Source organism: Cololabis saira, chromosome 13 (assembly GCF_033807715.1).
Source record: "Cololabis saira isolate AMF1-May2022 chromosome 13, fColSai1.1, whole genome shotgun sequence".
In the NCBI taxonomy this organism is placed as follows: domain Eukaryota; kingdom Metazoa; phylum Chordata; class Actinopteri; order Beloniformes; family Belonidae; genus Cololabis; species Cololabis saira.
The window spans coordinates 13599761-13615430 of record NC_084599.1 but is presented as its reverse complement, the minus strand read 5'-3'; the positions used below and the strand labels follow the sequence as shown (position 1 = coordinate 13615430).

At 40.0% G+C, this 15670-nt stretch overlaps 1 protein-coding gene across 2 annotated transcripts; it reads left to right on the top strand.

Moving 5' to 3' along the window:
• The first annotated feature begins 1068 nt into the window (after positions 1-1068).
• il12rb2 (interleukin 12 receptor, beta 2a) lies at positions 1069-15173 on the top strand. 2 transcript variants are annotated; one of them, XM_061737795.1, is made up of 16 exons: positions 1069-1277; positions 1949-2073; positions 2377-2643; positions 3129-3252; positions 3342-3532; positions 3760-3902; positions 4438-4582; positions 6336-6406; positions 9621-9828; positions 10085-10261; positions 10381-10482; positions 10605-10757; positions 11386-11517; positions 13728-13824; positions 13996-14083; positions 14168-15173. In XM_061737795.1, coding segments are annotated over exons 1-16 (2469 nt in total). In that variant the 5' UTR covers positions 1069-1275; the 3' UTR covers positions 14612-15173. The 2 variants fall into 2 exon arrangements, with proteins under 2 accessions (XP_061593779.1, XP_061593778.1); XM_061737794.1 differs by having other exon boundaries at positions 13728-14083.
• Positions 15174-15670: the final 497 nt, after the last annotated feature.

Here is a 15670-nt window from a genome sequence, read left to right as displayed (position 1 = left end):
AAAAATTGGGTATTTACCTTTTTTAGAAAAAGCATAAATAGAGTTTTAAGATACAATCAAATCCGATTATATTGATTCCTTCCATTCACTGAATTGATTTGTCTCTCTCTTCTATGGCAAAAATCATAATCACAATTATTTTGGATGGATATTGAGATGACAGTTATTTAACATGATTATTCATCGGCTTGGGTAACATCATGAATTTATTGAGCATGGTCTCTACTCTGGCCGTGGGTAGTCAGGTCCACTTCCCCCCCACCACCACGCCCATGGTCCTCTCACTTCCTTCTTGATCATCTCCAGTAGGAGAGTTAGTACCTCCTACTAGTGACAGACAGAAGTTGTGAGACATTTCCAGTTTTCTCAGTGTTTTGAAGAATCATCAATCATCTTTTTTTCTGTTGATGATTTTTAACACTGGTGGTAGTCTATGTTTCAGGTTATGTGTTGTGCCTGTAGCTACAGGAAATGGGGGGGGGGGAGTCCCAAACGGCACCACGTGGATGTGTTGATGAGAGTGACAGACTGGGCCTGTGTGGAAAATCTGAGGACATCAATCCATCTGCAAGTTTGTTGTACACTTACAAGCGCTGCAAAGCATTATTTACACATTGATTGTATATCTGTTTTGTGCATATACTGTCATTGTCATGGGTCGTGAATAAAACACTTCAGAAAAACTACGAATGCACTCAGGTTTATTTTCTAATATCACAAATATCGTATTTAAAGGAACAATAATCAGACGAGACGCACAGTTCAACTTTGTGTAAATGTCTAGAAAGTCTACTTCCGTTTTTTTTTCATAATGTAAACTATGGTGCTGTGCAGAGACTGGGTGATGGTGAGCGTGTGAGGGAGAAGCTGCTGAACTGTGACACACTGCGGTTTCTGCTGCGCGTCACGTCACCGCAGACACAAGCCTGAATTATGGTTCTGCGTTAAAACGACGCAGCCCTACGCCGTAGGGTACGGCGTAGCCTGTGGCGATGGGTCTGCGTTGGGGTAACGCGGAACCATAAATCAGTCTGGAGGCGGCCGCCAGCACGCATGTCTGTGTGTGCACTGTACTACACGAAGGTGTTCAGTCAGATACGATGACGGATAAACGCTCCCAACATGTCAGGAGAAACGCGGATTTAATGGTGGGATATGAGGTCCTTGTGAGTTTTTTTGGACATTTTTCCTCCCAGTTTGTGGCACCGTCCTGTTTTACGCAGCTGCAGATGAGCCGGCTGCGGCGCATTAGTTGGCGACTCCGCTGTACTTCAAATGTAAGCTATACTTTCCTAATAATTATCGCTGTCTGTATATATAATTGACGTGGAACTGATCAAACAGTTAATTGTTTTCTAAAAAACAAACTTATAAACTGTTGATCTGAGTGAATATGTGGCTCTACTTGCAGGCACGGTACTGTATACTAAATCCAGAGGTGACCGTGCTTTTCAAGCTGTTGCGCCAAAATGATGGAATGCTCTCCCTTCACAACTGCGTTCTCTAGACTCATGTGAAGGCTTTATGAAGCAGCTGAAAACGTTTTTATTCAGACAGGCTTTTGGTTAACTGTTCATTTATTGTGTCTTTGCGTTGCTGCTATGTTTTTAATTGTGCGTTGCGACTATGTTTTTAACATGCCAGCCCATTGCTGTTTTCTGTACCCTGTTAATTTTATCTAGGTTTTTATATATATGTATACTATTGGTATCTTTTCTTTTTAATCTCTTTTAATTTGTGTGCCTTCTTTTAATGTAAAGCATTTTATATCTGTGAAAGGTGCTATATAAATAAACTTTACTTACTTACTTACTTACTTACTTACTTACTTACTTACTTACTTACTTACTTACTTACTTACTTACTTACTTACTTAATTACTATAGGCTACTGTATATATATATATATATATATTTGTATTTATAAGCGTGCATGTGCTTGTTTTAAGGGGAACTAGCAGCTCCAGAGCCAATGTAAGACGCTTGTGCAGTTTCTGGTGCCTATTTGTGACAATGTTCCGGTCGTGGCTCATTGTCATCACAGTCACCGTGCTGGCCGTGCAGTCCTGCGTGGGTAAGCTCAGATACATGCGTAAACTCACACTTCTGTTCACGGACTATTCACAGAAAGTATAGTTGAAACACGTCATGATCATCTTTTTTTAGAAGAAAAAAAAAACAAAACAAAAAGATATTCTGGAAAAGGCCAATTTCGATATTTTTGTTTCTGGGTTGTAAACATATTGATATATTACAATGTGCCAATTAAGTCTGCATGAGAAAAGTGTTTTTGTGTGTAACTCAAGAGCGTCTCGGAACTGAAGGGAGGAAAGGGAAGGGGGAAATCCAATCTTGAAAATAACACTTCTGGTCTTAGGTGAGACATCCTGCGTCCTCTGGTCCAGTTCTGGCTCTGTGGTGCAGCGAGGGTCCAAGTTCCAGGTTTACTGCACCTTCAACTGCAGGTGTCAGGGATCCATGCACAGCTATGAAGATAACCACCCCAAACAGCAGGAGCACACCCAGCTGAATTCTACAACCATATATGTAAATGTGGCAAATATAACAGACAGAACAACATACAGCTGTTACTGTGACTGTCATCGTGCACTGGACCCCTGCGGACTGGACATCTTAGCTGGATGTAAGTGAGCAGGAAAGTTAATTCATGAGTTTCCATAGATAATAAATTGCCATCCGAATGTAATTGATAGACCTTCAAAACTGAACTGACAGAAAACTCTTGCAGGATGCTTAAAAAGATGTTTAAGAGCTGTTGCTTCTGCTTTCTGTTCTCTTAATAAACAGAGTTCACAGTTAAATCAGCCTTCTCACCAAAGAGGTGTGACAGTTTTTTTTGTTTTGTTTTTAAAAACATGCAGCATTGTAGTTCCCTAAACTGAAACATCCACTCAAGAATATGAACAAGTCTATGTCCACCTCTAACAAATTACTAACTAACAAAAGCTACCATTGCTCATCCTTACTGATAGAATATTTGTTGTTTAGTTTAGTTTTTTAGAAAAAGGAGATATTATATAGATATTACACATTTCTGAAAACTCTTTGTTCTTCCACACAATAGCAGTACTTTATATGATTCTGTTGGATTTTTGTCCCCTTGTCCAGATCCACCAGATCGCCCAGAAGAAATTAAATGCATCTACAACATCTTAAGAAATGAGAGTGGAGATGTGGTCTGCACTTGGAACAGAGGACGGGAGACTTATCTTCCCAATAATTCAACGCTTCGGTCAGTACTCCTCAATAATATGATACTATATGCGTATGAGTATATGCAGTCTCATGTTTTCAGCTGAAACTTGGTTTTGTGGGTTTCAGGGTGAGAACTGGATCTGGGAACCACACAGAAGGCCCAGTTCTGTACAATGTGTCCGGTAAAGGAACTGCGTCACCGTCGGCTGGTTTCAATCTGTCCAGATCAGTTCAGCAAATATCGGTGTGGGTTCAAGCCCAAAATTCACTGGGCTCTGTGGAGTCCTCTGTTGCTAACTACAGACTCAGTGACATTGGTAAGACAGACAATGGCAGTTTATAGTTGTTTGTTAAAGCAAAAAGATATTGTAGCAGGAGTTTTGCAGTGGAAATGTTGGTTTTTACTCTTATATTCAACTTTGTGGTTGACTCCCAACAATCATGGAAAGATCTAAACAAAAATAACAATATGAATAAAAAATAAAATAGCCGTTGCAGATTTCTGATTGTAATTTTCCATGTTCTGTTGTGTTGGTCCGGGTAGTGATGCCATCAGTCCCGGTGCTCGGGCAGCCTGAGTGTTCTTCAAGGAAGTGCATCATCAAAGTGGAGCAGTTAGTGAGGACTCCGCACCTGCAGATCCAATACAGATCTGAATCGCACCAATGGACAACTGATCCAGACTCGGTAAGAAGTTTTAACCATCTGAATTTATTCATAACCTTAGAAATCAGTGGCTGTTGATGACATGTAGAAATTGCAAAAGGTTACGCAAAATGTCATATTGGATGCTCCATAATGCAAAATGTTGCAGTTTCAAACAAATGAGCCCAGACTATGTTTGTCTGAGTCAATCTGTCAGTCACACAAGGACCTTCAGGTTATTTGGCATCTCAGGATTTTTATCCGTAGATAAGTGAGACAACTTTGTACCAGAACTACTGTACCTGCTATACTGTAGGTTTTCTTATGAGACTTGGCTAAAAATATACAGTAGCTGTATGAGCAGCTCTCATTTTCTTCTGCTGATTCAGAGCTGAAGGCAGATATGAGTGCAGACAAATCCACAATGACGCATCAGTCTCTGAAACGAACTGAAATTTGACCTTTTATGTCTTCTTTATGTGTTCATAATGTGCAATTAACACAATAAAAAGATTCAAGCTCCTAGGTGTAATGTTCACAGTTGGGTTTAAAATATAAATGTGTTGATGACCTACAGGTTGTGCAGATGATTTCATCCCTGGTTTGGTCAGTGTCCTCTCTGGAGCCCTACAGGCTTTACCATTTCAGAGCCAGAGCCAAATTCAGCACAGGCCTATGGAGTAACTGGAGCGCAGAAGTTTCAAGCTCTACTGAAGAAGAGGGTAAGCAGTTGTGTCTTCACAAGCAGTTCTGTGAAAACTGTTCAAAGGCCTGCGTTTATTGCATTTACTGATGAAAAATACCACGCATTCAGTCGTCAGTCAAACTCTACAGCATTTTATCAGTGTAGTTATCAGACAGTACAGTTACGTTTCACTCAATCGCTGATGTCCGGGGAAAAAAAGCAAATTTAAATGATAAGTAAAAATGTTTGCAATATCTTGCATAGATTTTTTTATGCTGTTGTAAAGATTTTCAGACGGTAAAGATTAAGCAAGAGGTTCAGAAGTTAGTAAAGAGGAAAGCAATGCGTTATGGGAAATGTTTCCACTTAGCTGGTACTACTGATGGTGTGAAGATATGCAGGTCTCGTATTGAATTTTTAAGTTATGTATGTGCAGCTGTGGCAGGTTATAAGTTTCCAGTTACAGCAATCGGTAACGGCGTGAAAAAGTATACTTTTTTTTATTTTCTTTTTCAAACCGAAATCTACGACAATAGGTTAATTCAATTTTATTTATATACAGTCTATTACAATAGAAATTGTCTCTAGGTGCTTTCCATAGACCCAGAACATGACCCCCGAGCAATTATTACATAAACGATGTCAGGTAAAAACTCCCCTTGTGGTAGAAAAACCTTAAGCCAACCAATGGCAAGGAAAAACTCTCCTTTAGCAGGGAAGAAACCTTGAGCAGGACCAGGATCATAAAGGGGACCCTCCTGTCGGGGGCCAGACTGGGCAGAGCAGGAAAAGAGAGAACAGACAGAGAGAATGAAGAACAGAAAGAGGAGAGATACAGACATAATGGCCAACATTGTTTGCTCCTGTTCCATAAAAAAAAGCCAGAAAAGCCATTAGGAAGACGTTAGGCAGCTTTGTTACAAGTTGATGGAAACATATGAAGGGAGAATTGATCAACACAATTAATTGTGTCTGACAGTTCAGGAGCAGAGTCCTCCGTGGGAGAAAATAAATACCTGTAGGTTTGTTGTTTTTTTAAAACTTTGCATAGCCTGTTATGTGTACATAAAAAAAACCGATGTGAGCCACATTGAAAGAAAACAAAACTCCACAAAGGATATCTTTGGTGACAGCAAGGTTATTGTCATGACCCTTTCACAGTCACTGGTTGAATCCAGGACACCGTAATAGGCTTGAAAACATATATTACCTGTGCTCAAAGAAATTAACCTTATAGTAAAGAATTTATTTCACCATTTGTAGAAAGTAGTAATATCCCTTCATAGAAGTGCAAATTTAACTGATTTGATTAAGTTGTTTTATGCACTCATTTTTTTTCTACTTTCTAACTGCATTTCAACTCACATGCAGTCAAAGTGATGTCACTTATGCAACCATGTAGTGTTTGCAATGTAATATTTGTTCAAATTAAGTCAATGAAATTGTATAAAACTAAAATGTTTTTTGTTCTGTCCTGCTGAAACTAAGTTTCATCTCATTTAAATGTTCAAAACTCACAACCAGGGACTGCTCACATTTGGAAACATTTTTCTATGTTCTTTTAAAAAGGGTGGAGTGACATTTTCCTCCTCACTGGTTTTATCACATGTTCTTAGGGTGTGAATCCACCAACTGTAAATACAGTAACCATACTTCACAGAAAACTGCCTTTGCAATGTGAAAGGGTTGAGTTTGTCGTATATTCATGTTAGTCTTCAGCTCACAGGAAACCAACAGCTGCACATGGGAGGTTTGACAGCCTTCAAAGAATGTGTTATTTTGTTTTTCAGCCCCTGCCCAAGCACTGGACGTGTGGTTCGCCCATGCATCTGACTTAGGGTCCATGAGAGTCTTCTGGAAGGTAGCTCTCTTTAAAATATAATCTAAAAGTCTTCTACATTTATTTTTTTTTTTTTTTTACAGCAATGTGAGTGTTTGTAATACAGTGGTACCTGTTGACCTGTAAACGCTTGTGAATTTGCAGGATTTCTAAAAAAAATATCCTTTCAAACATCATATGAATATTACCCAAGTCAAGTAAACAAAGATATCAGAAATAAAATGTGTTCGCAAAAAGTATTTAACTTGTTATGTTGATAAAAGTTATCCAGTATTCTCAATGAGAATAGACATTATGAAAGATGAACCTTCGGTTTCAGTATCTGGTGTGACATTCCAACTCCTCACACCCCATCGCCTTCTGTAAATGCAGAAACAAGTCACACACATCCGTTATGACCTGCTTCTGCTATGCGGGTGATACATCGTGCACAGTGGACTGATTAGTTAAATACTGGAAATTATTTCTGGAAGTAGCAAATCATTTAAGTATTTTTTGTATACTGCAGATTGTGCAACTTTCCAAAAAAAGTTGCGATGCTGTGTAAAGTGTAATGCAAGGATTTTCAAATCTCATAAACACCTATTTTTATTCCCAGTGCAACATTAACAACATATAAGATGTTGACACGTAGATATTTTACCATCTCATGTAAAACAGATAGAACAAATAGATAATTTTGAATTTGATGGCAACACATCTCAAAAAAGTTGAAACAGGGCAAAGTTTACCATTATGTAGCATCCCCTCTTCTTTTAACAGCTGTCTGTAAACATTTGGGAAGTGAGGAGAACAGTTGCAGAGCGCTAGGGGAGCAATATTGTCTTCTTGTTTGATGAAGGATTCTAGCTGTGCAACGGCCTTGGGTCTTCATTGCCGGAGTTTCCGTTTCATGACAAGGCAAATGTTTTGTATTGTGTCTGCACTGCAGGCAGACCAGCTCAGCACCCACACTCTTCTCCTGCGAAGCCATGCTGTTGCGTTGGATGCAGTCTGTGGTTTAGCACTGTCCCGCTGAAATATGCAAGGCCTTCCCTGAATGAGACATTTTCTAGATGGGAGTATATATTGCTTTAAAACGCCCATGTACTTTTTAGCATTGATGGTGCCTTTCCAAATGTGGAAGCTGCCCACGCGACAGGCCCCAATGCAACCCCATACCATCAGAGATGCAGGCTCTTGAGCTAAGTGTTGATAACACGCTGGATGATTCATCTCCTCTGACGTCTGTAGGATACGGTTTCCATGATTTCCAAAAGAATCTTAGAATTTGGTCAGTCAGACAACATAACAGTTTTCCATGTTGTCATTTTACATGAGCTTTGGTCTAGAGAAGATGGTGGGGTTACTGGATCATGTTCACATATAGCTTCTTATTTTCTTGAAAGAGCTGAAATCTGCATCTGTGGACTACACAGTGAAGTGTGTTCATAAACTGTGATCTCAGGAAGTCTTCCTGAGTTCATGCAGTGCTTTATAGTAGAGTATCAGGTCTGATTTTAATGCTGTGGTGCCTGAGGACCCAGAGATTACAAGCATCCAGTTTTGACCTTCAACCTTTTCTCCTGATTGTCTGGATCTTTTGACGATATTATACACTGTAGATGGTGGGATCTTTAAAGTCTTTTCAATTTTACGTTAAAGAACATTTTCCTGAAATCGTTCCACAATTTTTTGACACAGTATGTCGCTGAATGGTGAACCTTTGCCCTGCTTTAGGTCTCAAAGGCTCTGCCATTCTGCAAGGCTCCTTTCATACACTCGTGTTTTTTGAGCTGTTGCTAATTAACCTAATTAGTTGCCTCAGTTCCAACTTATTTGAGATGTGTTGCTGCCATCAAATTCAAAATGATCTAATATTTTCCATGAAACGGTGAAAAGCCAGTGTCAACGTCTGATATGCCCGTTTATGTTCTACTGGGAATAAAATATGGGTTTATGAGATTTGTCATCATTTTCAAATCATTTACCGTATTTTCTGGACTATAAGCTGCTACTTTTTTCATAGGTTTTCAACCATGCGGCTTAGACAAAGATGCGGCTATTCTGTGGATTTTTCTTCCACCGCTCGGGGCGCTCTAACCGGAATTAGAATCAAAACTAAGACAAAATAAATGCACAGAAGAATATGCTACTTCTTCTTTAACAGATAGAAGTAGGTAGAAGCAGATTTCAAACAGATAAATAGATAAATAAATACCGGTTATTTTCTCTTGGTTCTGTCCCGTTTTAATCAGTAAAAAGTTGCTGTCGTGTTAAAAGACACTGTTAGGAAAGGATCTATTTAGGTACAAACATGTACATCATTTACAGTTCAAAATCCTTCTGTACATGTAGTAAATATCTAATCTAACAACATAAATATCTGCGGCTTGCATATCTTTTTTTTTTTTTAAAATAGAGCGGATGCGGCTTATATACAGGTGCAGCTTGTATATCTTTCTTTTATTATTTTTTTAAAAATAGAGCGGATGCGGCTTATATAGAGGTGCGGGTTATAGTCCAGAAAATATGGTAATTCTATTTTTGTTGACACTTTGCACAGCGTCCCAAATTTTTTGTAACTGGGGTCGTACTACATATTACATTTTGACAAAAATCAGTAGGCTACCTATCAGAGGTAAAGCATGTAGTTTTGAAAACGGAAACCTTGTATGTTTAAATTATGAATGACCACCATCCTTTATCATTGAATAGCTACAATGCACAGCAGCATGTAACTCTTCATGAGCCTGAGGGTTTTGAGGTCTTCAAGCACTGAGTCTCCTTCTCACTCTGTCATTGTGTGTTTGTGCGGTGCTGTAGCCATAGTAACACTTTCTGGTCTACCTGCTTCTCTGCTTTGTTCTGCATAAACTAAATGTCAAACCTTGACCATGTCACCTCGACTTATGTGTGATATCCACACACACACAATACATGTTTCCAAATTCTACCACAGACACACCTATGTTCTTTTAGTGCCGCAATACAGACAGTGAGAGGTAAGTGAAACCTGTCAGCAGACACCAGCAGTTTCAGTTTACAAGAAAAAGAAGACCTGAACAGAAATGATGTGTCTCATATACTCATCTTGGCAGTGTGATTGATTTTGAGCGGTGTGTAAATCAATAGCTCCTATAATCATTTAATTTTCCTTCTACTCTGCACCCTTCAGTCATCAAGAACAAAATAAAAAAAAAAAAGATACAACACTGAAGTGAAAACTTATTTTTAAAGATTGTTCTGATTGCAGGAGGCCAGCGTGATCATCTCTAGAGGGAAGATCCTTGATTACACAATCAGACTTAACAACCCAAACCTGAATAACACCACTAATGTCAGTGCTGATGTCAGGAGTTATTCACTTCCCTACTACTGTGATGACTGTGAAGTGACGATGTGGGCTCGCAACTCCAAAGGGTCATCTCCCCCTGCAACCATAACAACACATCACACAGAAGGTAAATAAGAAAAACAACCAACTAAATCTCCAAACACTTATTGTTTTATGCACTCCAAGATTAGCAGTGGAGAAAAAGAAATGCTGTTTACGTTTACCCACCCCTGCCCACTTCCACATGATTATAAGTCACTCTTATACACCTTCAATGTCCTGTAGGTGGAACTCCAAAAGAGGACAGTTAAAGATGCATCCATAACTTTTTTTCCTTTCTACATCACTAGTGACTCGATTACATGCTGCTTACCTCTTTTCAGACACGCCTCTTCTGGGTCTGCGGGTAACAGCACCCAATCAATCTATCTCCATCTCCTGGAGGAAACCTGAAACTGCACCCTCCCGTTACGTGTTGGAGTGGTACCCAGAGGGCTGCAAGTTGGAAGAGCTCAGATGGATCAAACTGGGCCAGAATGAGACCCATACTGTCATCACAGGTGGGTGGCTACATAGCAGAGGCAGTGATGGACAGTTACTTTATGAAAAAAATACATTTTGATACCTTTTCCTCCTCCATTATGCTTATACGGTCTCTTCACTGTCTTCCTTTATGCAGGAATTAAGCCGTACGAGTGCTATGAGGGAGCAGTGTATGTCTTTTATGATAAGAGCTCAGCGACTAAGACCAGACTTAAACCATTTGCTACTGTGGAGTCAGGTATGATTCAGGAGTATTATCAGCTTTCTGTTTATTTAGCCATTTCTACACATACCGATACATAGTTTAGAGCAATAGGTCTATCATATTCAGTATTTTAGTGTTTTGCTTGTTGTTTGCAGCTCCAGAAAATGATGGCTCATGGTCTTTTGAAGAAAGGGTGGAGGGAAACAAAGTGACGATCACCTGGATGGCGCTCCCCAGGGCTCAGCGCAGAGGCTGCATCACCACGTACACCATCTGTCTCCAGAACAGCAGTGGACATAAGACTCTTTGTAAGCACAACTGTAACCGTGCTTGATATCGATTGCAAAAGGATGTTTTTATTCTTGCCGAAGTCATTCGGGTTTTCTCTAACTGTGTATTTCAGTTTCTCATTTGTGATATTACTTCAGCATTTAAAAATTAAAGGAGTGAGAGAGAAAGTTACGTAATATATAACTCATGTGTGCCATGATGGCTTTTTTCTCTGCCATGTTCAGAGGATGTGGTGTTGGGTTAAAACACTCTGGTGCAAAAGCACAAAGCTGTTGCTCTCTTTTACATGCTTGTTTACTGGACTCAAGTTTTACTGAAGAGCTACTTGTTCATGAAAAGAAAGTGGTTGTTTAATCATTTTGTTATGTTTGCACAATATCAGGAAAATATAGGAGGAGACTAATCTTTCTTGGAGTGAAGTGGGTGAAAAATAATCACCAGAATGCTGAGGAAATTAAAATATAATCTGCTGTAAATGCACTATTTTTTGTTTTTGTTGTTTTCAATTTCAGTCCCTTATGTGACGAAAGTATCTACTGTTGAGTTGATGCATGAAACCTGCAGACAGATGCATGAGTATTTGTGGTTTTTTTTACATAAAATGACTCCCCTTCTCCCTGCTGTGTGTGTCTATACTTTTTCCAGACACTGTGCAAGCACCAGAGATGACTTACATAATCAAAGATCTGCCTCCAGATACCTACAGTGTGTGGATGAATGCTTCAACCGCCAAGGGAGAAGGCCCTGCAAGTCAAAAGACCAAGATCTTCATTAAGCGTAAGCAGCTGTTCATTTATTCATTTATTTATTTTCAAAATTTAAAGTACATCCTTCAAATTTGGGGGAAATATAAATATTTAAAAAGTGTTTCTTCTCTCTTTAGATAAACAATCTAATATTGATAAAAAGCATCACACTCTTCAAAACCTTACTATTTGTTATAATCTTAATTTGAAAGTTAACTAGTTATTTAAAGGAACATTCGGGGGTTAAAAAGACCCTCGTAGAAAAGATTATAACCTGAGAATGATCAAAGTATGGCTTTCAACAGAATCTGCTGCCTCAGTTTTTATGATGGAATCGGCATATATGGTCCAGAGTGTTATAAAGAGTGAGCAGATGAATTGCAATCAATTGCAAAGTCCCTATTTGCCATGGAAATATGTATTTTAAGAAATGTGTTGCATTTCACCGCCAACACAAAAGGACCAGCTGACATCCTGTCAGTGATTCTCTCGTTATTACAGGTGAGAGTGTTGATGAGGACGAGGCCGGAGATCACTCTGTCATGCTGATTGACTCAGAATAACAGACTGGAAGCTTTAGAGGGAGGCGGGTGATTGCAATCACTGTTCTTTCTCTGTTAACAATGAGAGCTCACATGCAGTCATCATTGATTTGCACAAAAACGGGGCTTTACAGCCGAGGAGGCTGGATTGCACCTAAACCAAGCGTTTATTGGATCATCGAGAGGTTCAGTTGTCGTGCGGGACCGTTTCCTGAAGTTGACTAGGCTGCAGGATTGCGTCCCCACCAGTGCAGAGGTTGCTCAGGAATGGCAGCAGGCAGGAGTGAGTGCATCTACATGAACCACGAGGGGGAGACTTTCTGACCATGGCCTGGCGTCAAGAAGGGCAGCAAAGAAACCACTTCTCCACTTGTTACCATTGGTCCTCTGTCATGCCAGCAGCAAAGCGTCCTGGATCATTCATGTTTGGGGTAGTTTCCCAGTCGAGGAGGTGGGCAATTTTGCATAAGAACATAGTCCGGAATAAAGAGCGGTACCAAACCATCTCCCAAGAGTACGAGCATCGGCTATGGAAGGATGGGATTCCACTAGTCAGGGTGTGGTCCAGAAGTTGACAGCGTGGTAGAGTGAAGTGCAGAGCTCTTGAAAAAGAAGGGTCAACACTGCAAATATGGACTCTGTAGAAACAATGCAACTGTCAATAAAACCTGTTAACACTTATGAAATGCTTGTAATTACACTTCAGGATACCATAGAAACACCTGATGAAAAGCAGTTAAAACACTGAACCAGCAAACTGTGAAGACTTGTACTTGTGCCAAACTTCTGGCACGGCTGATGTTTGCGTGACTGTCAGTAGTCAACTTGTCGACGGATTTATTACAAGATGGCAGCAACAGGACAAACTTTTTATTCACTTTCTGGATTCTTTTAAAATCAGGATGAGCTCAGCTTGTCTAAAGAGACCCTATCCACACTATCACTTAAGTGGAATAAAGTTTTGGAGTCTTGTCCGGATCCTAAAATAGCTATTTATTTTGATATAGCTCTGTTATCGCCTTTGCTCACATGAATTGCCATTTTGCTGCAAGCACCTTCAGTTCTCACTAAAAGCTGCTTTGATTCATATAGATTCAGTTTTAAAACTGTAATGTTCCTTTCAACAACCAGAAGGATATTGTTGAAAATGTTCTCTTAAATATAAAGTAAAAACAAAACTGAAACACTACATTTTCAGTTTTTTAAACTTCAAGCACTGTTCCTGAGTAAAAGTATTTAGTTACTTTTTGCCAAAGGTGTAGCTTTTCACTTTAAAGATGTAGAGCGTTTAAACCTTATGTCGATCTGCTCACTTTGCACTCTCAACTTAAAATCTCCTGCTTGTTAAATCAGACCAGTTTTGCTCAAAAAGTTCAAAATCTGTAGTTTTAACCCATTGAGTAAAATAAGTTTCCCCAAAACTTTCCTTTCTTTGGTGCACCGTATCTTTTTTTTCTTTTCCAAAAGGTTTAAACGTACAGTACAGGCCTACAACATGTGAGCCCAATGTTTTCCGTTGTACAAATTATTACCGTTTTCCTGTTTTTTTAGTAGCCTAAACTGCAGTGCTCGACTTTTGCTCATGAAAATAACCTTTATCAACTACAATATTTATTTTAATAATTTCCCTAACCGTTTAAAATCAAAGGAACCAAGTGCTGTAATCTAACGCCCCTGTGCTTGGATGTCTCTGTTGCAGAGGACACCCAACTGTCCTTCCTGTTGCTGTGTATGGTCGCCGTCCTGATGCTGCTGTTTCTGCTGTGTCTGTGCCAGAGTTCAGCGCTAAAGCAGAGGTACGTGTGCAACAGCAACCTCAAATGTGTTTTAGATCCAAAAGTATGCTTAACACTTGTCATTGTTTTGGGCGTTTACGCTGCAGAAAGCAATAGTTGTAGCAATGCTTGTGTTACTCTAAAACATTTCCCCGCAGCGCTATTCAGCAGTTTCAAACATTTCTCCTTCAGGTTCTGGGTGTTTCTCCAGTTCTTCACACCCAGAGTTGTGCCAGATCCTGCAAACAGCAAGTGGGCGCAAGATTGCAAACGAGAGCAGGTAGTTATGTAAAAGGACGGAAATTTCAGCCGTCGTACCGCCGCCATTATTCTTCGTGTCAGCAAGTGTATTTTCTCCCAATAGGGTAAGATGATAGTCCAGCTCTCGTCTACTAACACCACTCTGACGGAGAGCGATGAAGAGGCCAACCTGGTACATGTGGAGGAGGTGTTCAAGCAGACTGGTGACACTTCTGTACCCACAGACATCTCCCCACAGCTCCCTCTCCTGCCCAACCTGAGTCCAGACACCGAGCTGCCCAGACTGCTGTATCTGACCACTTACATCAAGAGCTTCTCCCACGACTCGGACAGCTCCAACAACACGCAGACCTCGCCGGACACAAACTCCACCTTCGACGACTTCCCATTGCAAGGGCAAGGAAACATGGACAACTGGGGTGAAAATGAGGAGGAGTTCTTCCCCAGTCACAACGGCTTCACAGAGCTGCGGGGGTTCGGAGGGAAGCTCACTTTGGATGCAGTGAAAATCGACTGCAGTGGCCTCCTCACAGAAGGCTGCGTGTGACTGAGACCGGAACTCTTCAGAGAGATTTAAATGGTTTTCGGAAGACTGAAGCAAAGACGAGAGCAGAAACGGTGAACATTTCTTTTGGTCAAGCTCCTCTTTGAGATCTGCATGAACTACCTCCTCGCTTACTAAAACCAGCACTGGACCAGAAATTATCTTGCTGAAGTCTAAGCTTCAGTCATGCAGAAGTAATTTCATGCATTACTATGGTTTTTGTCATTGAACGCTTATGGACACACTAAGCATAACTTAAGTACAAGCTGCAAGAAGTATTGTGATTTATTTAGTATGAATAAGGGGATTTATATTCAGCTTGCTTACACAGCAGACTCAACTTGGCATAGAAGGAAGGGCAGGGGATCACAATAATATTATCTTCATCATCCATGTTATAATTTATATTTGTCATTTACTCCTTCAAATGCTCTTTGCCCCTAAAATCATGAGCACATCTCAAATGCTTTTTCCTTGACTGTATTATTGGTCATGCTTCATCCTACCTCAGTCTCATCTAAGAAAAAAAGGACACTGTCCCAATAAAAACTTTTTTTTTCTCTAATATTTGATTTCTTTAAATAAAGCAGGTAATGTTTGATATCAGAGGTCAGCAGCCATGCAGGTGGCTCTCTGAGGGAGAAATAGACTCAAAGGTGATTTGACTTAATAGCAAAGCGTGCAAACAGGCAAGAATAAGAAAAAAGTTTGAGTCTTTTTAAATAAACTGGTTTTCTGAATCATTTAGCCATAAGACACAGTGATAAGTAATAAACAGTCTCTCTAACACATCTATTAAATATTCACAGTATTGTTTGAAAAAGAAAGTGAACTTTTTAAGTTAATAAACCTCATTCTGCACCAGTGACCTCAGAAAAGAACTTCCAGCAGGTTTGAATCAGACCTGCACAATGTTGAGACGAATAAAGAGCAATTCTTCTCTACGTACCACTCACACACAGTTGTTAGGTGTCTGGTGTGGACGTCTCTCTTGAGGTCACACAATCCCTCCGGTGTGGGGGAACACAATCATAAACTTCCCTCTGCTCGTTTATGATCGCC

Excerpts from the sequence above, each read along its gene's own strand:
- il12rb2 (XM_061737794.1), top strand. Across the intron at positions 10,262-10,380 it reads GACCCATACTGTCATCACAG|GAATTAAGCCGTACGAGTGC; the intron begins GTGGGTGGCTAC and ends TCCTTTATGCAG. Across the intron at positions 10,483-10,604 it reads ATTTGCTACTGTGGAGTCAG|CTCCAGAAAATGATGGCTCA; the intron begins GTATGATTCAGG and ends TGTTGTTTGCAG.